The sequence below is a fragment of the Trematomus bernacchii genome, unplaced genomic scaffold (genome assembly GCF_902827165.1).
Source record: "Trematomus bernacchii unplaced genomic scaffold, fTreBer1.1, whole genome shotgun sequence".
In the NCBI taxonomy this organism is placed as follows: domain Eukaryota; kingdom Metazoa; phylum Chordata; class Actinopteri; order Perciformes; family Nototheniidae; genus Trematomus; species Trematomus bernacchii.
Window position 1 is genome coordinate 2,833,948 of NW_022987654.1, and position 27,134 is coordinate 2,861,081.

The 27,134-nt window shown below is 40.5% G+C and overlaps 3 protein-coding genes across 4 annotated transcripts; 2 read left to right on the forward strand and 1 right to left on the reverse strand.

Moving 5' to 3' along the window:
• The first annotated feature begins 14 nt into the window (after positions 1-14).
• On the forward strand, positions 15-15,396 carry LOC117486560 (limbin-like). Of its 2 annotated transcripts, none has more exons than XM_034135067.1 (23): positions 15-523; positions 1,268-1,343; positions 1,782-1,963; positions 2,289-2,345; positions 2,483-2,660; positions 2,782-2,882; positions 3,029-3,094; positions 3,214-3,348; positions 3,642-3,781; positions 4,279-4,603; positions 4,880-5,119; positions 5,349-5,524; positions 5,854-6,013; positions 6,131-6,307; positions 6,427-6,740; positions 7,124-7,298; positions 8,787-8,930; positions 9,856-10,083; positions 10,226-10,449; positions 10,549-10,636; positions 10,777-10,952; positions 13,962-14,063; positions 14,300-15,396. In XM_034135067.1, exons 1-23 carry the CDS (start codon positions 290-292, stop codon positions 14,694-14,696), a joined length of 4,095 nt encoding a protein of 1,364 aa, XP_033990958.1. In that variant the 5' UTR covers positions 15-289; the 3' UTR covers positions 14,697-15,396. The 2 variants fall into 2 exon arrangements, with proteins under 2 accessions (XP_033990958.1, XP_033990959.1); XM_034135068.1 differs by having other exon boundaries at positions 1,821-1,963; positions 14,300-14,696.
• Positions 15,397-15,608: 212 nt separating this feature from the next.
• Positions 15,609-17,726, forward strand: LOC117486552 (cytokine-like protein 1). Its single transcript, XM_034135059.1, has 4 exons — positions 15,609-15,864; positions 15,954-15,998; positions 16,694-16,840; positions 16,938-17,726. The coding sequence occupies exons 1-4, from the start codon at positions 15,718-15,720 to the stop codon at positions 17,037-17,039; spliced, it is 441 nt and encodes a 146-aa protein (XP_033990950.1). The 5' UTR covers positions 15,609-15,717; the 3' UTR covers positions 17,040-17,726.
• A 6,566-nt stretch (positions 17,727-24,292) lies between these two features.
• msx1a (muscle segment homeobox 1a) lies at positions 24,293-26,237 on the reverse strand. Its single transcript, XM_034134873.1, has 2 exons — positions 25,728-26,237; positions 24,293-25,523 (listed from the first exon to the last, which is right to left on the reverse strand). Exons 1-2 carry the CDS (start codon positions 26,152-26,154, stop codon positions 25,111-25,113), a joined length of 840 nt encoding a protein of 279 aa, XP_033990764.1. The 5' UTR covers positions 26,155-26,237; the 3' UTR covers positions 24,293-25,110.
• Between the last annotated feature and the right edge of the window lie 897 nt (positions 26,238-27,134).

Sequence of the window (27,134 nt, forward strand, 5' to 3'; positions counted from 1 at the left end):
GTTATCCGCTTTTTCCGAAATTTAGGAAATGTTTTCCGAAGTTGTGCAGCAACGCCTAATATGGACCTATTGTTGTGTAACTATTTAACAGCTTTCATAGTATCTCCTGAAGTATTCGCACACAAGTGAGATGTTAATGATAGTTAGACGAGCTGCTACAACTGATGTTTCTCAAGAAAAAACGGTGGAAATGTTTGCATCGCGGATTTTATCAGGGGCAACATCCAGACACCCAGCCAGCTAGCTAGCTAGCGGCTCTCCTTGGGGAGAGTGGCACACCGACTTACGAATGCTTCAGGGACACTTAACCGTGAAGAGGATCACGATATGGTCATTTGTTCTGAATATCCAAGTTGTGTGTTTGTGTCCACCTTCTCTATTCTCTCCTTGGTGTCACGATGTAACCCGGCGTGAGAATGTTTTGGGTTACAGTGCCAGACATCAGCTTGTAGGGTACAATACATCTCAGGAGGGATCATGGATCACAACACAACTACCCCCTCCTTTCTCTGACAAATGGGAGGTAAGTGGCTTTATTGTGACACTATCATATTGAAATATATATATTTATTATCTGATTTTCATTAGGATTGTACCTCTTTAATCGACTGTAGATGTTGTTTCTACATGAATACTCTGTTACAAGTAAAAGTCCTGCATTCAAAATGTTACTCAAGTAAAAGTCCTGCATTCAAAATGTTACTCAAGTAAAAGTACAAAAGTAGTGGCATCAAAATATACTTTAAGTACTCATTATGCAAATTGGCCCATTTCAGATGAATATATTATATGTTTTTTTACTATAATTATTGATTCATTAATGTGTTTATCAAAGCTGGTAAAGGTGCCACTAACCTTAAATGTTTTGTATACTGCAGAGTTGCTCCAGGTGTAACTAAAGTCTTATTTAAGTGTTGTTTATATTTCTCATTAATCAAAATCTGCAAAGTAACTAAACGTATTAAAAAGATGTAGTAAAAGGACACTATTTACCACTGAATTCTAATGGGGTAGAAGCACAAAGTTGCAGAAAATTGAAATATTTCTGTACTTAGTTAGTTACTTTACACCACTGTATTATTGTGTCCCTTAACCTTAATTTAGCAATCAATATGTTGATTCAGTTGCCATTATGTAATCAGCCCTATAACAGATGTTGCTTTGAGGGGTACACTTGTCCATGCATGTCATTACGCTGTCATTCATATGTTAATAAACATGTTGCATATTAAATCCACAAAACTGAATGCCCCTTATCCATTGTCAGAGCCTCTCCTGTATCCATGTGATGCAACATGACCCCGGAGGGAAATCAGCAGAGCAGACATTGCTTAGGATGGATGGTTTGTTTCTTTCTCGCAATTCTATTCATCTAAAATACGGTGAAAACAAAATGTGTATAAGTGTAAACGTCATTAGTCGGTACATCTGGCCTGTGTTTCTCTAATGCTGTTCACATAGATGTTTTTTTTTATTGTTGCCTCTGTGTTTAGTGTCCTGTCTGTAACTTTGTGTGGTATTGTTACCACTGATCAGGTCTCTCTTGAGAATTAGACCCTGTGTCTCAATGAGATTTTACCTGTATAAATAAAGGCTAAATAAAAAATAGAGTTAGGTCCATAATAGCTACGTATAGGTTGAACATGTAGTTATCTATTAGATAAAAAACCTTTGTTTACTATGTATGAATTTACTGTATGTACGTAGCTGCTTTTACTGATTTATTTTAAATGTTAGCCTTTGTAACTGGATGTTCAAACCCCCAATATTTAACCTGACAGATGCAATGGAAATCAATGGACGCTTGGTGTCTTCTGCAGAGGGGCCGCTCTCTTCTTCAGCGTCCTCTGGTCTATGGGGACGGCCTCTTTACATGCCACTCTCCTACCTGTCAAAGATCTTGCCCCTCAGGAACCGCAGAAGCACACTCACCAGATATAACCCGGGCCTCACTCTGCCTCAGGTGTGTTTCTACCAGGTGCTTGCATCCCTTCAGTCATTGTTCATGTATTTCAGTTTGATGTCAAACCTGTAATGTGTATTATTTTGTTACTGAACAAGTCAGTTGTCCATCAGTAATTTCTTCCCTTTGTTTTTGCTTTTTCTCATATTGGGTTCTGACTGTTTAAAAATAAGAATTTATGAAATGCATACACATACCAGACAAACTGACATCATTGCTTAATATTACATCATTCACATATTTTGTAACTTTACTTTACATGACACGAAGAAAAATTATTATGTTGGGAGAAACTAATCATACCTTGTGTTGAATGTTTCCGCAGATTCAGAGTGTGGCACCTCCATCCTCATCTGAGGTCAAGTTTCACAAGTGTGCACAGGTACGTCACACAATTGTTTAATCCAGCCCTTTCTACTATCAGCATTTAATTCCCAAATATTGGACCAATTTTAAACTGCACATAAACATGTTGAAGACTGTTCAGTCACTCTCCCTGCTTGATCATGTGTCCCCCAGCTGCAGCCGGACACTGACCCTCCTCAGCTGACTTTCTGCCTGCTGATTCACAACGTGGGTGGCACCAACCTGTCTCAGGTGGCTATTCAGGACTCCATCTCTGGAATAGTACCCCTAAAATCTGAAGGCAGGGTGGTGGTAATAGGCTACCAGGAGTTTTCCATTGATTCACTGTCTGGTATGTCTTGGAGTCAATTTCTTTTGAAAGATGATTGTATTGATTTGACCTTTTTAAAAATGTAAAATATTTGAATTTTCTGCTTCCACAATACATAACATAAGATTGATTTGAACTTTAGCTGGATCCAAAGTTTTTTTCAACTATACCGCTCACATAAGGAGTCGTAAGACTGAAGTCCTGGACCTTCCAGCTTCTCTCACCTTTACCAACGCCTCACAGGTATTTTTTATCTTCTACTTGTTTCTGCTCTTTCCAACACAAAAAGCAATCCCCCAACTGTTTAATTTCACCATGTCAGCAACTGTCTATCACTCCTGTACATTTTCTCTCTTCTAAACCCGATTATTGTTTTCTTCAATCTACAGAATGATGTCAATACGGTTAGTCCAATAAAAGCTAATCTAACGTTGAGAGTGAATTCCACCGACAGGGTAAGCTCCTTAACTGGAAACACACCTGACCGCAGCTTCAAGCATTGCATGTTTTGTTCCTGCTTTCTGATTTGTGTTTACTAAATGGATTTGATGTCTGTTTTTGCTTTCAATTTTAGATGTATCTTAACCATGGGGTCCATTTTGCTGGATTTGTTGCTGGGTTCTTTGTCACGCTGGTGCTGCTGTCGCTAGGGTTTCTGGTCATGAACCTGATCGGCCTCAGATCCAGGCTGAACCTTCTCCGGCAAAGGGTATCACAAATGTTATTTCTAATCCTAATAACTGCTAATTAAACCTAAGTACCTTGTTAATTACGTATGCTATATTGTTGTGTTTGTAAATGTCAAAAAGGTGTTGTGATGTGTCTATTAAAAGGATTTATTTAGTTGACAAATTTGTTTCGTTGACCAACTTTTTCAACATAATGTCTAATTATAGTTAACTGTTTTGTCAAATTAACGTCAGTATATGTTGCTCATTTTTTAAAGTTTTATGAATTACGTCAGTCATTTGTTAATATATTGCATATATCATCTTACTTTAGAGAAACAGGCGTGATTCTGTCCCAGAGTATGCACACTGCAACATGAGTGAGACCATAAAAGATGAGGCCGCATTTGAAGACAAGATGGTGGACACGATGGTGCTGGAAGATCCCCAGAACATGTACCAGGCTTTGGAGAAGTGAGTAAACTAGGAGGGAATTTACCATCTTTTCATTGTGCTTGAGACCCTATAATGGATCTAAAAAGAACAACATTATCGGCAAGTGAAAGAAATGGGACACTCACTGCTTGAAAACAGGATATTATGTATTAAACGGATGTTGGGAGTTTATGTTATTCATTAAGTAAAAAATGTAAGTTGAAATTGGATTCATTAAGTAAAAAAATAACTACATTAATGCAGTTATTTCCTGCCTTTTACAATGAGTTGTGATGGTGTTGCTTAGAAGAAACTGTACTTGTGCTTTATAAGGCTTTGCAATAAGCTACTTTTTCACCTAAATCAGTAATCGTAATAACATGTTATTCTCTCACATATTATGATGTTTTCTAATATAACATTTTTAATGTCTTTCTTACCTATCAGCTCCACTGATACAATGAACGTTTTCTGCCTTTAATGATGCATCTCACTTAAATCCCATAAAGTTTACTCTGCATTTTATCCCGTTATAGCCTTGAAATGTCCACGCTGCTGCATGCCACCAAAAACCTGGAGGCCACCCGGATTCAGATCTACAAGGACGTGATGTCCTCCCTGCTGGGCGACCTGCGCTCCCGGGGCTATACCAGCGCCCAGGCCCAGCAGAGGCTCCTGAGTGTGCTCCACGGACAGATGCTGGGTATGGAGGGCCGGCTGAAGGAGGAGCGAGGGGCCCGCCTGGCAGCTCTGAATGGCCGGTGTAACCTGGAGAGCCGGGAAGAAATGGAAGCAGAGCATCGCAGAGAGGCTGCTGAGAAGAACCAGGCTGAGCTGCTGTGTCAACATGCAGACCAACAGGTGAGTCAAAAGTAGTTTGGTAGGGAAATAACATTCATGTTTAATTTTCTTGAATATGAAGGAATCCTGTGTATAACTTTCATCACTGTTACTTAAAGGCTTTCTAAATCTGGTAGAGCTGGTGTTGTGGCTGCCGGATTTGGCCCCTCTGTAACTTTGGCCAGGATGGTCTTAATCTCACCAAAATCACACTCTAGTTTACTCGAACAAAAGCAATTTACTCTGAGCCTATCAGTTGAAATATTAACTGTAAACATCTTTCTGTAATGTAACTAGGAGCTCCTCCACTGCAGTGTCCTGCTGGAGAAGCTGCACAAGCTGAGTCAGAGTCAGCTCCAGCGCATCCTGTTGGTCCGTCATGAGGAAGCCTCGGGGAAGCTCCAGAGGCAGATCATCGAGTGGCGCCGAGTGGAGCTGCACAAGATTTTCTCAGAGGAACTGGAGGAGGCCACCAGGATGGGGGAGCTGGAGAAGAGCACGGCCAAGAGTCTTCAGCACGATTACTTCGCCTGTCAAGTAAGCAACCAAAATGTTTTTCAAAATATTAGAATTGACCTTTTGATTGACATAATTATGTTGGTTTAGTTTGAGCTTTAGACATTCAAAATTGATTCCTGTAAACATGGCAAACAAACCATGGTGAAGAACTTTTGCCATTTTAGATTTTCCTTATTCTTTGCTTCTTTTCAGCCGTATAATTAAAACACATAATGAGACATATCCTTACTTCTTTTTTGTTTCTCAGGATCAGCTTGAGGAGATGCTGGATGTGGTCCTTGCCAACCACCGCTTTGTGCTCGCTGAACGCAACGCACAGAGGAAGTTCTTGGTGCACAGCCTTCACAGCCTCAACAGCCTGATTTCTGACAGCTTCTCCAACACCTCCAGCAACCTGGACCGCTGGTTCACTCACATCAGGAGGTCGGTGCCCATATTGGTTAGAAGTGATGATCATTTCACAAAGCTAAATTATAAATCTGGCCAAGTTAGCTTTTATTGCAGTTTAATGTACATTTTGAGAATTGTATCTAAAGTGCATATATTTGTGTTTCAAAGTATATAATAGAAAATATATTTTGGTGTACACACTTGCAAGACAACATTTAATGAGTACGTTTGACTGAAGGTTATTTTATTGCTTTTATTTATAGTACAGATAATAGACTGGAAATGGAGAGATGCAGCGAGGGCAGCAGGTAGGACCCTGGGGTTGTGTTTTTTAACCCGGCATGGTTTCGTCTCTCCACCAGAGGGAGCCTCGTGTCTGCCGAGCAGATCGATCAGCTGCAGGAGAAAACACAGAAAGAGCTGCTGATGGTGAGGCAGAGACTGGATGAGTCTCTGAGCCAAGAGACGGGGGCCATGCGCTGTGGACTGATCAAGAAGAGGCGGGAGCTCATCTCTGACATGGTGAGGAGAACATGCGTTTGTTGGATTTTTAAGCAAACACCCTATTTTAATGTGTATTGATACCTCAAAACCTGTTCATTGCATACTTTCTTTAATCCTGCTCCCTGCTCTCTGCAGCTCCGGGTCCACAAACAGAGACAGAATGACCTGTCGGGGCTGTCCAAGGGTCTGGAGGGACGGATAGATGTAGCTCAGCACCTGCACTGTTGGAGGAACTTACTAACAGCTCACAGTTTGGAGCTAGCTGAGCTCATCAACAACCTGGATGAAGAGGCTGCTGCAGACATCCGCAAGGTGCCAATCTTAACATTTCACATTCACAACCTTATCACTGAAAGATACAAAAGAAAGACATATGAACATGCCACTTAGTTTGATGTACTCTCTGTCTTGATCCTCAACCTGTTCTCTAGGTGACCATGCGTGTGATCCAGGGTGCCATAACAGAACTCAAAGCCATCCAGCCCTCTGCAGCCCAGGCCCTGCTGACGCTCCTGCCTCCAGGGGCCCAGCGCTCCCTGCTGCAGCTGGACCCGGAGCCGGCGGGACCAGGGACTGCTCAGGGACCAGGTGCGAGCGCGCTCCCCCAGGGCCAGGAGAGGCTACACCAGGAAGGAAAGGCAGCGCTGCGCACCCTCAGCTGCAGCAGGGAGGCTCTGAGGGGAGCCATGGAGAGAGAGCTGCAGGAGCAGAGAGAGCTCCGGGCGCGCTGCAGAGCTTTCTTCAGGTCAGTGATAGCATTACAGTGCTCAATAAAATAGTTATTTGGGTGTTTTCCTATTGGCTGTGGAATTCCGGGAGTAGTTTATATAGAATGGAGACATAAATTAGCACTTTCTGGATAATATGACAGTCTTTAGACAATTTAAGGACATCAGATTATGGTTATCTCTACAGCGAAAGGTTTAATATACAAGACTGGATTCAAATTCAAAGGCTTTATTCCTATTTCCACAGCAGCTACAGCATGGTTTTGGCAATGCAAATCTTGAGTCCCAGGCTATAGCATCTTTAACAAACAATAGTTAAACCATACTGGAATGATGTTATCCTCCTCTCAACACAACCACGTTGTCTCATGGTCCTTCTTCTTATTTCCTTCTCTCCCAGTTGTTTGTGTTCGTCCCAGCTGACTCTGTCTGAAGATGACCGGCTCAGGATGAAACTAGAGTTTCAGAAGTGTCTGTCCGTGATGGACCGCTGCCTGGTGCTGCCCCACGCCGTCTCCAGAACCAAACTTCACAACGCTCTAGCAGCTTGGAGAAAGGAGAGCGAGCAACAAATGGTGAACACATACAATCACACATATCTGAGTGAAGCTGTTATGTTCCCAAAACCTGTGTGTGGTTTAGAACGTTTCTGACTTTGGCTAGTGCTATTGGTAATAGCCACTAAAATGTAACATTTGCTACACTTCTTTTGGTGTATAGTATTTCCATCAACAAGGGCTCTATGGCGCGTTCACACCGGAGTACTTTTCCCGTTTAGTTCCGTTAGTACCCCTTATGTTGCGTTCACACCAAAAAGAGTACTTAGTGCCGGGAACTTTTACCCTAATTTTTAGTGCCTGAGAGGTGGTACCAAAAAAGTACCAATTTCTATTGGCTGGGCGAATTGCAAACCACGCCCCGTAAAACTCTGAAAAGTTTTGTGAAGCCGCCATTGTATTTGTGGCATTAGCATTATTAGCATTAGCATTAGCCCCGCGCACCAACGGAGAGAGAATAATTTATGGCAACACAAAAAAGAACATGGGAGCGGTGGAGTGATGAGGAGGTATCGGCGTTCTGGCGATTTACTCGGAAGGCTTCTACTGAAGCCAGTCCCCAACTCCGGGGACTTCCGGCCGGGGACTTGTTGAGTTGTTTGCGGCCTGCCAGTAAACCCAAAGCAGAAGAAGACGAAGTGACGTCAGCGGCTCATTTGCGTAATCTTCCCTCAGGGAACTTATTCCGGTGTGAACGCGATTGGTACTTAGTGCCCTGGGGTAATAAGTGCAGGGGCACTAAGTGCTGGGCACTAAGTACCGCAAAGTACTTGGTGTGAAAGCGGCTATTGTATCCAATATATTTGATTGAAATGTCTGGTGGAACACTGCTAATGCTATTGAAGTGAAAAATCTTAAGTATGAGTCTTGGTCCAAATTGTAAAGTAAATTCCCCTTTATAGTTTGGCGCTGACATTTTTAAATGATAAACATATTAGTAAAAGCCATTGTTAGACAAAAGGAACAAAAGAGACATTGATCTAAACCACAAATCCCTATAACGGTGTATTTGTATTTTATTTTTACACACAAATTGTGACAAGAACAAGCAAAAAATCCCCATTTTCACTATACACAGATTATATGTTTGCACTATAATTAAGCATTATAGCTCAATTATAAAGATTAAAATGTGATTCTCTTATAATGTGTCCTTCTCATGGGAAAGCATCTCTATGCCCACCTATTTTACTCTGTGCTAACTTATGGTCTTTGTTTAACATTTCATCATGAAACTATTCTAAAGCCCAGATGTAGTCAACTACAGCAGCTGCAGGATATAATGGTGCATTTAATGTTTTCAAATACGTATGAAATGGAGAATGGCGACCGCCAGTGAAAACCACGCTGCCATCAGCCTCAATTGTGTGGCCGCTGGATGGGTGCATTGTAATTTTGAAATAATACGGGCTCCGCAGAGTGGTTTGATTTCTAATTGCATCATATCGGCATGTTTGGAGTCATTTTTGGTTCCAAAACAACTTATGGATATTGTGGTTTCTGCAGACAAATATGCAATCCAAGGGGAAAACCAACGATGCCAGACCAAAAACAGACACCTCTGACCTGCTGCTTTTCCAGAGAAGGCTGGAGGACAGGATCCAACTGTGTGAGAAGGAGAAGGAGACGGAGAGAGGCCTCATGGATGGGGTAAGGCTGTGAAATTACCTTTTACTATAAGTTATTGTTAAGTCTAGTAAGTTACTGAAAGAAGAGAACGGTGGGTGTAATACAGCTGGGGGGGGGCAGTTTATTGGGGCCATTATTGGTCAAGAAAATGTATAATAACATTCCAGCATATTAAAGTTAATGAGGTACCCCAGGGTGGGTAGTTCCTGTAAAAAGGAAAAAATTCTGCCAAAAGAAATACAACATTCATCATGCAGGTCTCCTCTCTCAACTTTCTGTCTTTCTTAAGCTCCTCCTACCTGAAGGGTATGGGCAGTTCGCTTTCTTTATACAGTAACCTGTACTAGTCATTCATTTTAAACATCATCCATATCAAGATTGTGATCACGATGCTTTGATATTGAGGCGATTTTATGAGAAGAATAACATGCTGTGATAAGAGGCTCTAGCTAGCTACAATATTGGTCGCAAATCTTTGGTCACGGTTAGCAGGACGCTAAATTATTAGAAACCTTTTCATGTCAGATTTATTCTTTTGACAAGTATAAAGCCATCTTTCTTTTTGGGTTGCTTTGTAGTGATGGCTGTAGAAATAGAAACTTCTGAATTAGTATATTCAGCAGTTTAATCAGGCTTTTACCGTCTGAAGGGACTTGCAAACACATCTCCATTTGTAGAACAGATGATAAAAAATGCCTTCAAAATGTATCTGATTAGTCTCCAAGAGGAGGTTAATCAGTCACTTTTTCTAGTATTTCTGCCTAATGTCACCTAAAATAAACGACTTGGCTTTAAACAATAATAAACCCTAAGATAATTGGTAGCAGCAAATCTGTTCCTTCAAGTTAATGACAATCTGTGTTGATCCTATATGCCTATCCTGCACACAAGGTGGGTGATAAGTTTATAACGGATGACTGAAATACATTCATTCTCATTTTGCCAGGTGACGGAGGAGATGCGTAAAGAGAGAGAGAATGACCTGCGCTCTCAGGGCGACAGCTTGGCGATGCAGATGGCTACCATCCACTACCAGAAGGCTGAGCGGAGGACCAAGGTCCTGGAAACCTCCAGAGCAATGCTCACTCTGCACAGCCTGCTGATACAGCAGCTCAGAGACAGGAAGAGCCTGGAGAGACAAGACATGGCCCAGAGTATAAACAACCACTGCATGGTAAGTCAACCTCTGTGGTGTAGCATTGCATCTTGGGTGGGATGCTCATGGAGATGTAAAAGGGTTCAAATGAATGTGTAATTCTGAGACTGTAACGTTCTCATTATAGACCTTAATTAGTGTAATTTGACCCTTGCTACAGGGCCTGGAAGAAGCAGAACAGCAGCTTCAAAAGGAAGTAAAGGTGCTGGACGGCCTGCAAATGTCTCCCTCCAGAGTCCCAACGCAGAGAGAAGACCCTGATGAGGGAGACGGGGAAAGTGAGGAGGAGAGAATGTTTAAAGTGCAGCGGGATTGCAGGATGACGTTCATCCTCCAGGGGGCGCTGTACAAAAGCGATCAGGTCCTTGCGCTGTTGGCTGAGAGGTGAGCTGTCATGTCAGAGTTATCTCAAGAGAAATAAGGAATTTCGTGGGTTGACACAGGCGGTTAATTCTCAGTGTTGAAACTCTCTGGTGATTTCAGATTGCAGGAAATGACTGGCAACAACCAAGCCATGGAAGATTTAAAAGAGCAAATGGAGCTCAGGAGACTTTATGCAAACTGTGATCAGGTCTGAATTTATTTGTTACATTTTCTTTTTCCACAGCATGGAAAAACACAGGGATACACTAACTTCTGTGTGCAGGTCAAAGGAAGGAGAGGGGAAAGTGTATTTAATGTGGCTCTGTGCCGTGCTCCTCTTCCTCTCAGGATCTGGAGTTTGCGTCGGGGCTGGTTCGGCAGAGTCAGGTGTCTGCGGAGGTTCTCCTGGAGGCCCTGCGCCTCCTCCTGCCCACCCTGCCTGAGAGCGAACTCCTCTCCATCACCGACGCCCTCTGCCCCAAACAGCACCCGGGCTCATCTTCTGCAGAGCAGGAACACTCGGGGTAAGGAACAGGTCAAGGATCTGTCTACTGGCAAACATTCTGCTCATTTATATTGTGCAGGGTCAACCAGGGTTAATGTGTTTGACTTATGAGATGTGAATGATAGTCAGTGGCGGCTCCAGAGTATTTTTGTTGGGTAATCTATGGTAGGGCTAACCCATACAGTGGTGGGGCAGTAGTCAGTATTTGCAATGTAATTACATACACGCTACTGTATATCGCCCCCCTTGACAGTGAAACGCCACGCGTGAGGTTTAGATTATTTCCCTGTCTCAATCCAAATTGAACTGTATGAAATTATAAAAAGGCATATTTGTCTTGTAGTAAATAAAAAGGGCAACCTGGAGCCATTCCTGCAATTTCCCCACAGGTGAAAGAGTTGACATGCTGAAAACCCAACCCCTGCAGGGGGGTCTGGGGGGCTTCTCCCCCAGGAGATTTTTTTAAATACTAACATAAAATACACATTCTGGTACTCTCTTGAGAAGAAAAATAAATAAATCTATTACTACACATTTAAAAAAATGAATGCCATTTTAGTTTTGTGTTACTTTGTTCTGAAAGCTGAACCTGCTGCTCCTCACAGAGAGAAGAGGGAAGAGGCTGTGTGAATTACTTTACATTGTGGATAAGGGTGGATAGCCCCCATTGTTCTGTGTGTCAAAATGAAAGACAGCCCACACACCTATCAATCATCAAACCGTGGGGTCTTATTTCATTACGTGTTGATTTCTATCAACACGTAATGTTGTATCGATGTAGCCAGATGTACTACAGCAAAAGTATTCTCCGTCGGGACTTCCTGCAACAACACCACGCCGTTATCGTGATTCTGATTGGCCAGAAGACATTATCAAAGATGTTTTATTGAGAAGACGATCACGACGTGACAAAAGTTTTCAAAACCGTTTATAGTCTTCGGTATTTTCAGACAAGTGGCTACTGAAATCAATCTTACTAACTGCTGTCTGTGCAATTTACTCCGCGCGAGTTGGCGGACTTTATTTTGCTTACTTTAACATCATTTTTCATGGTGGGGCTAAGGTGGGGCTAAGCCATTTCTTGGTATGGCTGTAGCCTACCCCAGCCATACCCTGGCGCCGCCACTGATGATAGTTGATAGTTATCTTAAGCCTCAGGGGAGAAGTTGTGTTGATCGTGTGCATGAAATGTGTGTGTGTCTGTCCACCACACATCTTGGATATTACTGGGGCCTAAAATATTTTATGGGCTTATTTATAACTGTGATCCACAATTGTTTTTAAACTATTTTATTAGCTGTTTTATATTGTCGTTGTCTGACTTCTCACTACTTTTAACCAGCCAAAGTGATCAACAAACTGCTTCTGAAGCAAAAGGCATTTCCTGCAATGGGCTAGGCTAAAAAACAAGCCCAATCTAGTCTTTTGAAGGGATGCATTTTGGCCTTTGATTGCTCAAAATCTGACATCCATACAAAAGTGTGGTCTCATTTTGAACCGAAGCATCGGCCCATTAATTTCTTTCCCAGTATGTTATGATCCACTAAAGTTAGGCAGGATATGAGAAGAATAAATCCCTTTTTTGGTTATCTTGGGGGCCATCATGACTGCAAGGGAGGTGGGAGGAGTGAGGGAGATCTAAGATAGAATAAAGATTACCCAGCATCAGACAAAGATCTTTCTGGCTCTACTCGGCTTGCAAACAGAGTTTAGTCACAAACTAATGTGTGTAAAGCTTGCACTACTCCATGATGTGTTTTCTCCCCCCTCCTTTTTACAGGGAAAAATAATAGAATAAATTGAATTAAATAGTTCCAACAATAGTGAATACCCCTTTTCCATAAGTACACAATCATAGTCTCAGAGATTCCAATTCTGTGGTTTAGAAAAAAGTTTGTGGGTGAAGTCAGTTATGAAATAAAAGCAGCGTTTAAACACAGCTGACCGAAACCAACCCATCTCTAAGTGTTGTTTCAAATGTGAAACCTATGTGCAAACTGATCAACTTTCTCTGATCCAACATTGTTGAGATAAAGGATTAAACTCATCATTCAATATAACTGTCTTCCTGATTCACTGGGTCACTCATGTCGGCCCCCGCTGCGTTTGGATTACTTTTCTGATGAATAATGTCTCATGCATGATGATCGGAGTGGTCTGGCCAAAGGACAAGAGGATGAACAATAGGCGAAACATGTGGTTGTCTTTTCTTTTCAGCTCTTTTGTATCTGCTTTTTGTTGGCAGCATAGAGTTTAATGGTTCTTTACAACTGTTTTAAATCATGCTAATGGGAAACAGGGAAACAGTTATGTGTCTGTTTCTGCAGAAACAAGTCCTTCTCCCTTTTTTATTGCCTTTGACTCAACATCTATCCCCAATAAGCTCCCCCATTCAAATGGCTGGCATATCTGTCTTGCTATGGCCGTACTTGTTTAACTTTACCAAGCAAATTATTTACATAAAAGTAATAACTCCCAAATGACCCATCACAATCATTTAAAATGTGTCAGTGCTTTCAGATGTTTGTCTGCAGCATCTGTTTAATATCTAGTCAAACACCATAACGATACAATCATTGGATTGTCCTCTATTAGCTCGATTGATGACTAAAAATGTACTTATCAATGTTGCTTTAATGAGCATTGTAATCAGGTGATAGATGCTGTACTTTTACAGCAACTACTAGACTTTCACAGAAATGCTAATGCATTATGATTCGCTGTTTACCTCTTTTTGGATTCAATCTGCAATATTAAATCCTCTAATGAAGAATGGCCTTGTGACACTTTACAGTTGGAATTATCCGTGCTTATTAAATAATTTGACAAGCTTCACATGATGTACCCTACTATGAAAGAGATAAAATATGTAATCTTTTAATTTAATGGAAAAGATCACAGAGCTCAGTCTCCAAACCAATAAGAAGTTATTACACCGTATGAGAATTTCTTATCAAAGCCGAACATTGTCTGCAGAGATCGTATCGCAGTTACGGGTTTTATAATATATTGATGACTTCTTGACCAGGTGTGCCGGGGGGGTGAACAGAGTTCTTCCTGTCAAACTGAGGGAAGAAGTGGTGCATAAAAATATGCCAACTATGCCAAGCTGCACTGTGGAAAGAGAGAGGTGAGTTCAACACATTTCTGTGTTTGGCTACCAGCTGTTATATAAAGACTTTATTTAACAACATCATTAGGACTCATTTTTTAGTTCAGTGATCAGCCACATCATAAAATATCCTTTATTGATGTATCATGTGCCTTCGCTCAGTTACATGGCTGTGCTGCAGTGACCACATGCATGAGGTAAGCACTTCAACACTCCCACTCACAACAGCTCCTTTGTCCTCCAAATGTTCACAGACTCCTGGAAAAGAGGCCAAGTTTGATGGAAAAACTGCTCCCCAGATCTCCTCTCCTGGCTCCAAGAGATGTTACACCACTGCTGGTTGGAGAGGAAGGAAAGGAGGACAGTCCTACTAAAGCACAACGTCCAATTGATAAATCAACCGTGACTGAAAACACAGTTAGTAAGCCGCTAAATGACACTGAAAAAGAAACATTACAAAGCACAACAGAGGAATACATGATGCCAGCGTCTGCCAGCTCAGTGCTGGGTGTCCACGCTACAGGAGAGAGGCTGTTTGTGTTCAGGGACCCGTCTGAACCATGTGACATTGTAGAGGCTCCTAAAAGAAAAAAGAAAAGGAACTTTCTCAATCTGAAGAAAGGCTCGGTGGCTCCGACACACCTACCTTGAGTCTGAAAAACATTGTCGTCCACAAGATTTTTTATGATGATGGTACTATATCATGGTATATAATACTAAAATCTCAAATAAATCAATAGTTTTGCTGTTTAGCTAAACTTTCTCTGTGCCTTTTTAGAAATGTTAGTTGCATGGTGGTTGTGGTTGAACAGTTTATTATTACCTCAGCCAAAGAAGTTATGTTTTTAGTTTTTTACTGGCAGCAGGATGATGATAAATCTACTGCCCAAATGTTAACGAAACTTGATGGCCGCTTGTAGCATAGGCTGAGGAAAAACCTATAACATTTTGGAAGGGATTTTTCTATAGGTGTATTTCTGCTTTGCCAAAGTACCCTTCTGGATTTTACATTATGTTTGTATACAGATTACAATTGTCTCTTGAATGGACATCTTTTAAATTGTCCACAAAAGTTTAGACTCTTTTTACTGAAAAGGTTACAGTATACAAATGTGTTTTCATAGTATTAAAGTGTACTGTATTCGCATTAAAAAGTGTTTTTATTGATGTTCAAAACTCCAGATATCAGACACTTTTTCTGGTTTGAAGTGAGAATTGTATGCCCTTGATTCAAGATGTACAGAATAATTAAATGTATCCAAATTCCAAGTTATTTCATGTGCAACAGCTTCAATGCATTTTTTTTAAATAAACACGTGTATCTTCCTCTTAATGACCTTTACAACCCAAATCAAGGCTGGAGATTCATCCTTTATTTTGACATGTTGTTGACCCTAAGTGATTATTATAAGCTGTCATTAATATCGTGATTCTAGGGAATTTGTGGCTGTTTATCAGCAGGAGAGACTCAATCATCCGTGGTATTTGGAGCGTGCATGAACACAGCAGACCCCCAAATGTTTTCCTCACTCTCGCTGCGCGTCATCGTCCATCGCTTTTTTTCACTCCACCACTCCATCCTTAAAACTGCTGCAGGTCCTCCTCTTGACTATTTGAAAGCCGGTTCCCTGTGACACAGTTTACAGCAGCAGCAGCAGTGTTATCATCCGATATGAGGCTGGGACTCGCCACCCTCGTGTGTTTCTTCAGCTCGGTGTGGCTGACGGAGTGCGCGCCGCCGACCTGCTACTCCCGAGCGCTCGGCCTCGGCAAAGAAGTCATGACTCTGCTGGATAAGATTCACACGTACCATCGCACGGTAGGAGATTTGACACATTCTGCAGACGAGGCTTTGCAGACTGGTAGGACGTGTTATGTTCAATAATGATCCTGTTTATTGGGTTGCAGAAAACGTGTGCTGAGATTCTACCCACGATCTTCATTGATGTGCACGTAAGTTATAAACAATATTGTGATGTGTTGGGACACATGGAGGGTTAAAGGGGTATGAAACTGAGTTGTTTGCTTGACACTTGTTTTGCATTAAAACATGTAATAGGCCTACATAGTCAACAGGGTGGGTGACACAATCCCGGTGAGATAAGAGCTGTAGCTGCCACAGTGTGCAAGGTGCTAATTACATTCAATGTAGATCTGCAACGTTCGGTTAGTCGACTAATATATTAGTCAATATAAAAGACAACTAATCATTAACCTTTCTGATCATCGATTAATCTCCCAAGTCATTTTTCATTAAAAAATGGCCAAAAAAATGTTTTTCTCAAGCACTCAAATATGGAAATTACATTTTCTTTCTTAGTTTCATATCATGTATAAAGTGAATATACAGTGTGTGGGTATTGGACAGACATCATAATGTTTAAAACCATCAGTTAACTTTTACTGGGACAATTTTGAATAATATTTCATTATTATAAAAATAATCGTTAGTTGGATCCTTGGCCCTTTGTTTGCATGTTTAGGTGTTTATAAAACCCTTTGAGTTCATGAGATTCCAAAAAAGTGTACGGTCTGTTGTGCAAAACCTAAAGCTCTGATAAGGGTAATGTAAAAATGATTCACTAGAAGATGTGTCTGTAGCCGAAGAGAGCACGGTTTGTTATTAAACTGCTGGTTTATCTTTCTAGAACTCATGCGTCACAACCAAGCTTCGTGATTTTCTCTACGTGGTGCTGAACCATCCAAACCCATACTGCAGAGAGCGTCCCAGGATAGTTCTGCTGAAACGTAAAATCCAGAGCTTGTACAACATCATCACCAGAATCTGTTGGCGGGTGAGAGCATCTGAAATGCCCTGCATTGTTTTTGACCTTAACATTCTTTGTTTCCAGGCCTGAGTGTCTAGATCTCATGTTTTCGTTTTGTTGGCAGGACTTGGTGTTTCTCACAGGTGACTGTGAGGGTATTGACACTGGACACAGTCGCCCTTACTATGCAGAGGACCGGCTGCAGCTACTGCAGGAGGAGAGATGAGCAGTATGTTACATTCCTAAAAACACCTCGGCAATATAATAACACATGTGCAATACACACCGCAGCCCGCATGCGTCATTAACAATACATTCCGTGCTGTTTCACGCCGTACCTAGTTGGCTCGTAGCTGCAGACCCATGTTAGTGGACATGTGTGGCTGCATTCCAGCAAGGAGTGCAGGACTTTCCACAGGAAATTTGCTGAATGCCAACCATGCCGATGAAAACCTTGAAATAATAAACCAATAAGAGTTGCTTTTGAGCCAGGGCTTTACAGCTGCTTACTTACCGAGGCTGATCAAAGGTTCATGTGTCATTAAGAAAAAAATGCTGTGTTGCCATAACCCTTGGTCTCACCAACCTGTCTTAGAGGAGCATTGTACAGCATTTTGTAAACATTTGCTGATTTGAACATGGTGGTTGAGAATGTGACATATAAATAGATGTCATAAGCATGGCTTTGGCACACTAAGAAGCACATATAGAAACTTTTTTATTTTTTTTATACCAAAGAAGTAACTACAGTGCTGCTGTTTGTACTTAAACTGAAGAAAATGTACTTGGATTTAAGCAGAATGGGTAGAACATATAGAGCCCCCACTGTCATGGAAATATTAGAAACATGTCTGTTTTTATTTACACAATATATGTGTTTCTCATTTTGTAATAAAACCTCTCTTTAATCTAACAGCCTTTGCTTGTTATATTCTTTGAAGTTATTTCCACAATGTTTGCCGACTGATTCCTGGAACAAAATATATGAAGTCTGTGAATCCACAGGATCTCCTTTTTCTAGTTGTTGGGTTTTTTTTACACAGGGGAGTTACTTTGTATTTTGACAGATGCTCTGATTTTCACTGCATTTGATATTAACCGATGCAATTCATGAAGTCTTGTCACCACTGGACGAAAAGACAGTTGCATTTCCAGGAATCTTAGTTCGGGTCAAACACAAAAAGTAAAAGTAACTGGTTGTTGTGTTTTTAAAATGTGATTGATGAACTATAAGTGAAGCTGTGTGGTTTTCACTCAAACCACAGTTCCCACTCCCACACATAACAGAGTAGTTGCCATTATTTTGACAACAGTGTTATGACATGCTGAGTTTGGGAATTCTTGTTTCTGATATAATGTATGGACTCTGATGCCCTCTGATGGTCAGACTGTAATCTGCATGCAGAAAATCATTTGCTCGATCTTAAGCTTTTTAGACCTTAATTATGTAACAAAAGTTGCTCTTACCCATCACAGACTGAGAAGTTTTACCTCATATTTACGGTGTTTTTTTGTAACCCCTCATGTCAGCGCAGTGGTTTATCATTTTAGAGTACTGCATTTTTGGTTATATGAAGTCTATCCTGAACAATAAACCAGATTTTCTTTTGGTCAAAACGTTATTGCTAAGAAATGCTATGAGTTGTTGGCTGAATAGGCTTCCCTGATATCTCCACATGTCTTTACATCGACAGTTTATTAAAATACTTTCAATCGTAACTTGACTGCCTGACAGCATTATATTTATTGAAAGAAAAAAATCAAATGCAGAATATCTGTGTTTGTATGTGTGATTTGTCTTTCTGATGGCAGACATTGGTTCTTTATTTGATAGATTGTCTACGTGAAAAAAATGCATGTTTGCAATTTGCTGAGACATCTATCCCATAAGCAGCCACAGATTCTGTTGCTGCTTTGCTATTCACCGCTTTGCCGTTTGTTTCTTTGCCGTTTGCTGCTTTGCTGTTTGTTGCATGGCTGTTCGTCGCGTTGCTGTTCTTTGCTTTAATGTGCGTTGCTTTGCTGTCCTTGGTTTGGCTGTCAACATATTCTGCATTTCAGAAAAGCAGCAATATACTGTTAATTTGCCCATACACTGTAGCTGTTGTGCCATTTATTTTTCATGTGTTAGGCCTGAAGCCATTATGCAAGATTACATAGTGTTAGTCGGGTTGCATTGTGCAGGATGCAAGACTGCTGAAAACCTGCTGAGCACAGTTTAAATGCTCTCAGTCATCTTTAGGGTTGTTTAGGTAACAGAAAACCAGGATCTGCAGTGTTCCTGGATGAGGCTCGTCAGGAATAAGAGGCCATCCATGTAAAGGTCATCCATTTAGATATTGAAGGTTTATCCTCACACGGTGTATGACAGTGCCTTGATCTGTCACAAGGTGGTGCTATTTGTTTTAGTTTCATGTTGCCACATCAGACAAGAAAATATTTATACTATTTTATGCTGCTGATAAATCAGTACAATAAACTGTATATATAGGTGACCCTGACAGACTGAAGATGTTTCTCTCTTTGTGTTTGATTCTGTAATTAATATCAATTCAGAGATTTTATAGGTGAGACGCAGCTCAAGAATATGTCAAAAAAAGAATAAAATCTGAAGCCATTATGTTGAAAAGGTTAAAAGTATTGCCTGCTGTGATGAGAACTAATTAACAGTATTTTTATTAGGAGAAGCAAATGCACTAAAACAAAATATATATACGTTTTATTAAATAGACAAGGACATGAATGACAGACTCAAAGTTGTAATAATGTTGCAGTATTTGAAGCAGCAAATCTTCTAATTGCACAATATTTTATTGTTCTAATATCACAATAATGGCAGAAAACTGGATCAAAACTGGTACTAAAAAAACTCTCACAGCTCCATCAGTCCTGTCCAGAAGATTATTTAAATCCGACAACACATACTAACTATAGTTTATAATCATTTAACAGCCAGCAGTTTAATTTGAACCCATGTTTCAAGAACATATCCTGAGCCAAGAATGAAGTTGTTGCAGTTCTAAACTATCAGGTCTGAACCGCTCAATGTTAATGAACTAACCCCAACAAAAACAGGAATGTTAGTGAGCTCAGCAGCATGTGGCTTGTTAAGAAATCAGCCCACAGTGGGCTTATAAAGCTTAATTACGGTGCTTATTGATCATCATTAGAGGGCTGCAGAATCCACTTTATTTTGTTTCATTAAGGCAAAACGAGAACAGAACATTAAGACCGCAGGCGGCCAGGTAATTTAACAAAGTATAATGTTCTGGGACACAGCACCAAAAATGCTGCACAATAAAAACAACAACAACTTAGCCGAAGGGTGACAGCAATCATTCTCTGCTTTGGTGAAATAAATTACCTTGTAAAGGACAGATCAGAAACCCATTTACATTAAAGCATTGGTTATGCAATTTTGTTTATGTGGTTTTCCAGGCAATTTTCCATCACATTTAGCACTTTTATTGCATCTTAAGAGAAATGTTGCCTCATTAGTCCACATAAGAAAATGTTTTTCCCACTTTAATTTCCAATAGATTATTGGCACACATTTGTAATTACGCTGCTGAGTAAATTTGGTTGAGGTCCTAAACTCTCACATATTAGAACAAAGCTTCCCCTCCTGTCAGCAAGGCCTACTAAATAAACGCTCAACTGTTCCACTGGTTTGCACACTGAGGTGTTTAATGAAGGGTCAGTGGAGGAATTCTGATAGCAAAGGTCTAACAAGTTCACCAAACCTCAGTTATGATCAATGGGAGATTACCTTATTGATATATCAGAAGTCAATATTGTCAGTGGCCAAATTCTCAAATGAATCCAAATCAACCATGACACCCCTGCCCCCTAGAGGACATTGCAGGACTTACAAGCACAACATGAAGAGGTTTATGATGAGTCATTTTAAAATTGTAAGCTCTACTTGTAGGTTGCTATTACAGAGTGACTCACGCTGATCAACACATCAGGTAAGTAGTGATAAATGGTATAAGCAGTGTTTATAACTCAATATATTGTTAAAACGTTCATCCCCTTGATGGCATGCGGCCAAACAAAAAAGTTCAACCAAATCATATTTCCTATATTCTTAATTTGACTTTTTCCATGACAGTCTGAACTTGCTGTAAGCATTCCTTTTGTTTTTCTATATATGACCTTTCTATAATATTTCTGTAAGAACATCTGGTTTCTGCAGGAGGTTGACATTATGTCCTTTTGATACAGGCCGCCGCAGGAGACTGGTGATGATATCTCTGCTGGTTAGTGAACATTGATGTATAACATTCTTGCTGCATGAGTCCGTAGCATAATGTGATGCAGAGCAAACACGTGGCTGTGCGTTCAGGTTGGTTGTCCATTATATTTGTAGTAGTAGGCCTACTTGTATTTTGAATGGAAATATTAACCATTCCTCCTCCTACTCTATTATGAATCAGAGTCTGACGAATAATTAATGGCGAAATGTAACTTTTATTTTCCCTTTAAAACGTGAACAGATGAAATCTCATCATGAGACTGAAGGTGAAGTCACAGCATCTTAAAAAGTTCGTTTCGGCGGCTGTTTATAAAAAGTAGACCTACGTTTTTTTTTTGCTGCAAATGATCATTGCGAATCATATTTTAAAACAATTATTATTGTTTTGGTTTGTTCACTCACCGTTCGGATGTTCCTAAATTAAACATGATGCCTAAAGCCAATGTTTGCTCAGGGATATTAATGTTATTCATTTAGGCTTAGCTGGATTCAATTAATATTTAGTTGAGTACGGTATATATTTTTTTAATGTATATTTTCCAGCTTTAAACTTGTTTTTCGAAACGAAAAAGATTGTTTTTATTTAGGGCTACTCCAACTCCGAACAGAAGGTGGTGGTGTGGTATCTGGAAACAAGAGAAAATAACTTGTGTATTCAAAGGATTTTGTCTTGAAAATGATGTGAATTCATCTTTCCTCCGCATTTCATATTATAATAATGCACTTGTTTGGTAAATATTCGGTTCATTACCCTATAAAACTGACAATATTGTGTCTAATATGTTGTGTTAAATGACAAAATGCTACCGATAATAACCAATGCAGAAGAAATAACGTTACATTTCTGTTTGTCTTCATTACATTAACTGGTTTCAAATCATTATGGTAAAACTATATTATTTTTTGTATAAAACGTAATTAATGATCAAGTAGCATAAAGGTTAAACCCTCTACTTGTTTATGTTAACATTTAAATATATATTTGTGCAAATAGTTTTTTTTAGGGAAACAGATTTCAACAGAAAAAAAAATCACATTATGGGTCTTTGCAATTTTGCTAAACAATACAAGTTTTTTTAAACAATGTTTGTTTAAAAATATTCAGAGATTTAAAAAAAAATGGCTATACTTTCTTCAATAACCTATAGGCTAATAATTTGTCTCGTAAAGTCTAATTTCGTGTCCTCTTTAGGCCTATACATCTTATGGAGAAAAACAGGATAATAAAGGTTAAATGTCGATTAAACATCCCCTAAATCCTCTGCCTTAATAACCATTTATCCGAGCTGCAGAGCAGACTTCTAATAACCCATTCTCCTTTTTATTGGGGATCAAGGGCTTTTAACTACAGAGTCAAACAGTGTCGTGTGATCTTTTGGATGATATAAACAAGTGAGTTTTGTTTTCTGTTGAAGTCCTGGCGAGATTGAGGGCGGCAGACAAAAGAAAGAAAGAGTTGAAAGAATAGACAGATCCCCTTTGGCTCTTTTGTGTCAAGTTTCTCTTCTTTTCAGATAGTGCGTCCATCCATGTGATTTATACGCATTGTCAGGGATTATGTATTAATTCATGCTTCCTACTTCTAGACATAGAGGAGCGGAGATTGTGAGAGGAAAATGCACTCTCAATGTTATTTAATACCGTGTTTTTATATTTAGATTTAAATTACACTATCAGAGCAGTTGTGGAAAAGGTACCCAGACCCTTAAGTAAAAGTAGAAATATGAAATTGAATTCAAAATGTTACTTATGTAACTATGAGCGAAGTAGGCTATGTTATGAATATTTAATCTATCAAAAGAAAAAGTCATCACAGAGAACATTTATTTTCACTGAACTAGGATGTTATTGTGATTTCTTTATATCACTACCAATGTAAAAGCATTGTAATCTTATAGTTTGTCAGCCAATTTAAGATAGCCTACCTATAAAACGGTGTGGATTATAATAAATTACTGCATCATATCTTAATGCACATCGTGTGTTTATTGTTATTGAAAAGGAAGCAACCGAGTGTTAGATAATTGTAGTGTAGTAAAAAAAAAATCATAAAATGGAAATACTCGAGTACCTTTTTGACACACTATGTTCTTCTAAGTACAATCCTTGAATACATGTCTTACTCCCCAGCCCTGACTGCAGGACAGCAGCGTGTCAGCGCAGAGGAAATCACAGCAGAGTCAGGAGTGTTGCCCGTCCCAGTCCCCCGTTGACATTTTAGGAATGATAAAAGTTCCGCCTTGCCTGGAGCTACAGCCTCGCTGGAGCCGGCCTCCGTCTGCGGCAGATTGCCTTTGCTCATTACAGCAATTATTTTTACTCCAATTTAACCCCTGCCTGAATGGCACAGAACTCGAGAGAAAGCTTTTAAAAACTGCCGTGGAGTGCATGCCTGTAATTTTCTCCCTATCCCTGTTTTGTCATCTAAGTCTTCTTGATGGCAGAAAATGACTCATCTGAAGGAGGAAATATTTTCTTGGTTGTAACACCCTATATTCTCCATAATGGGGTGTCACCTAGCTCATTTTACACTCTAAACACTCCATAATAACACCCTTGTAGATTGTTTACATGCGATTTAGCCCAGAGAAGAAGTGATCTTCAATATTTATCGGTGTGTTTTGAAGTCATCACAACTGGTTGTCAGCCCCCCCTCCTCAACATCTCCACCCCCTAAACTCTGCTGGCGCCAACCAAATCTAGGTTAGTTGTTTCAAAGCAATAGGCAGCAGCTGTAGCAAGACATTCCTTTAAATAAGATGTGACAAGTGTAAATGCACACTGCACATCAGCACTGCATGGCTGAAATACCTGCTGCAGAAAGGTTTGCATTTAAGACATTATGCTGTCAATATTGTTATGGCATGGGTCACAAAAATCCATAAAAGTCTCCATGATATTTCAAATAGGATAATATTTCAAATGTGCTGTTTGATATTCCTATTTTTTAACATGATTTGAACCGGCCTGGTAAATATAATTCCCGTTGTGTATTTTCCCATGAAATTGTTTGTCTCAAGATGCTATGTCCAATATTAAGACTCACAACAGGCCCAGACTTGATCCTAAAATAGATATAGAATTGTAAAAAAATATATAAACTAAACTACAACTAAAACTACTAAAATTGTAAAAATATACATATAGGCTATTATAAGCAGTTCTCCGCTTTGCAAAAATATAAAGCCACCATGCGAGTGTCAGTCAAAACGAACAAATACTTAATGAAAAAGAATAAACAATTTATTGTTAAGTTATGTCACAAATATATTCATAATATAAATGAGGATATTCTTCAAATATATACAATATTTTACAGTACACATATCCCTTCCGAAGGGAATCATTCCAACAACAGACAGTGTTGTTATAAAAACAAATGCTGTGGTTCTCCAAAGAGCATTACGCATTGATACGAAAGTGTTTGTTTTTTTGCAGTGTGACAGCAGACCACTGATGAAATCCTAAAATAAGTTTGTTGGGGCAAAATGTCATGCTGAGCGGAGTCCCACTTACTCATAGAAGCTGGTTTAATAGCCCTTCTACCTGATGGTATGATGGGGCTATCTTTCACACATTGTGGCACAGAGATTGTCCATACTTTACTGTCCACACTTCACCTACTGCAATGTTGTCCACTTCTGCACCGCAAAAATGTCCACCTTAAAGTCATTTGGTCTCACTCTCAGATTACTTTCTGAAATAAGATATCTATTGATTGGCATTATAATTAAGTAAACTGACAAAAAACAGATTTAAGACTCAAGATTAAGTGACTAATAAAGTTGGATTATTTTTGCAGTGTGTGAACTTACTGGCGAGGTCAAGAGAAGTGGATAAACGTCAAGCTCCTCAGAAGGGGGTCAGTTTGGAGGTCTTGGCCCCCTGACAGGACTTGACACTGAGCTCACCGCCAGGATGCCTCTTTATTTAGTAAAAAGTCACCTGTCCTCGGGCCCCTCTTCTTGCTCGGAGCCCTCAGAAAGTAGTCTAAACCCCCTTTTGTCCCACTGCACTTTCCCCTTGTCCTTCATCCATGTCAAGCGAGGTGGTACATACTGTATCCGACGTGCGCCGCGTACAGTCCCATGGGGGAAACCGGCAGCGAGTGCCTGTGGAACGGGTGCGAGCCATAGGACGCGGGGTGCGCACCGAGAGGAAAGGAAATCCCGAAAGCTGGAGGCAGCATAGGTTTAGCTGCCATTTTCAATTTTTCAAGTTCTGCCTCCTGCAGCCGCTTGGCTTTGGCCCTCCTGTTCTGAAACCAGATTTTCACCTGTGTTTCCGTCAGGTTAAGGGAGCTGGAGAACTCTGCGCGCTCGGCGATGGAAAGGTACTGCTTCTGCCGGAACTTCCTCTCCAGAGCCAGCAGCTGGGACGTGGTGAAGGGGGTCCGGGGCTTTCTGTTCGTCTTGTGTTTACGCAGGGGACACGCAGGAGGACTCAGCCTTCCTGTGAATAGACATAACAAAATTAAAATCATGAACATTTAGCACCATGGATTGAAATACGCAATGGCAAATATATTAAGATATCACATGTAAAGCATGCATTTATTATATTTTATAAAAGTTCAAACACAAGCACAACCCTAAACATATTGAATATAGATAGCCTACTAACTATATCTAGGCCATGCACTGACAACAAACTTACGTGGAGGCGTGGGAGAAAAACGGGGACTCTGTAGCCATGAATTTCTCTCGTTACTGTCCGGGCTCTCGGGTTTTATCAACACGTCGTCAGACATGTTCATGATGTCGCCCACCGAAAACGGGGAGCTCATGGGTAAAGCAGGAGTATCCAGACTACCGAACGAGCCCATCCTAATGCCCTTCCCCAGCGCATGGGACGTCCCGGGAACGGACAGGGCATCCGGTGATACCACCTCTCTGCTGGGTTTCCTATCGGCCATCAACGCCTCGACGCTGAAGGGCAAAATAGCAACTTTGGGCTTCACGGGCTCCTCCGCGGGACTCAGGCTGGTCTGCATCTCGACCCGGCTGACGAGCACTGAGCGGTGGGGAAGCTCTTCGGTTTTCAAAGCAGCGGTTAAAGCTGACATGGCGATCGATGGGGCCATACAGGTCCGAATGGCACTAGTTGACTCTCGTGGGTACAGTGCAAAGAGTTAAGCAAAGTTACTGCGCTGCGCCCTAAGGTGACGGTATCCTCATGTTTATGTGACCAAATTGGAGTGCAGGGATATAATAAGGCAGGCGTGGAGAGAGAGGCGGCCAATCAGGGGCGAGATGGGCTGGACCTGGACTTAAAAAAAAGAAAAAAGAATCACAGTGGGGAAGTTAACAATAGTCACAGAAAAAAAAACTTCAGATGAACGTAAACACAACCCACTCTTAATGGGCCATGGTTTCATTAAGACTAAATCCCACAAAATGATGCATACCCTATAATTATCCTCCCATTAAGTTATTGACATTTTATGAAAGCAGTAGGCATTTCTATTCTTATTTCTGCTCTTTTATAACTTTTCTTTCCTGAACATTTTGACATGCTTTATTCACATGATGACTGCTTTTGGCAATGTGCTAAATCTGGCTGGAGTGAGTCTTGAATGTTGCACAACAGTTTACTGCTGCCTCTTTATGTGATGAACCTCTTGCAGCGCGCTGTTTATTGATGGCTGCGGGGCTCTAATCAGATTGAAACACACAGGCCTTCGCAGTCATTTAGGGGTAATTATCGGGCTTGGGGGAGGGATCAGTAGGATTTTCCCCCTTTGACTACATCCATTAAAGTCAAAAATGATGTGGAGTCGCGGGGGCCAAGGGGGAGGAGGCACCGTGGAGCCAGGGAGAGATCTAACCCAGGACTGTCATTGATTTACCTGGGTATGCTATTTATCTCCCCATTACGCACAGTCCTTAAAAATAGGGGATTTTTGTTGTTGTTGTATTCATTGCAGAAAATAGTAGGCTAATCTGGATATATGGGCAAGGTGAACTATGGTACATTTTGAATTCATACCAAAAAAATATTCTCACTTAAATTATTTGAAATGCCTGAATATTGTTCACCTTTTTTGCTGTGAAGTCAGTTCTC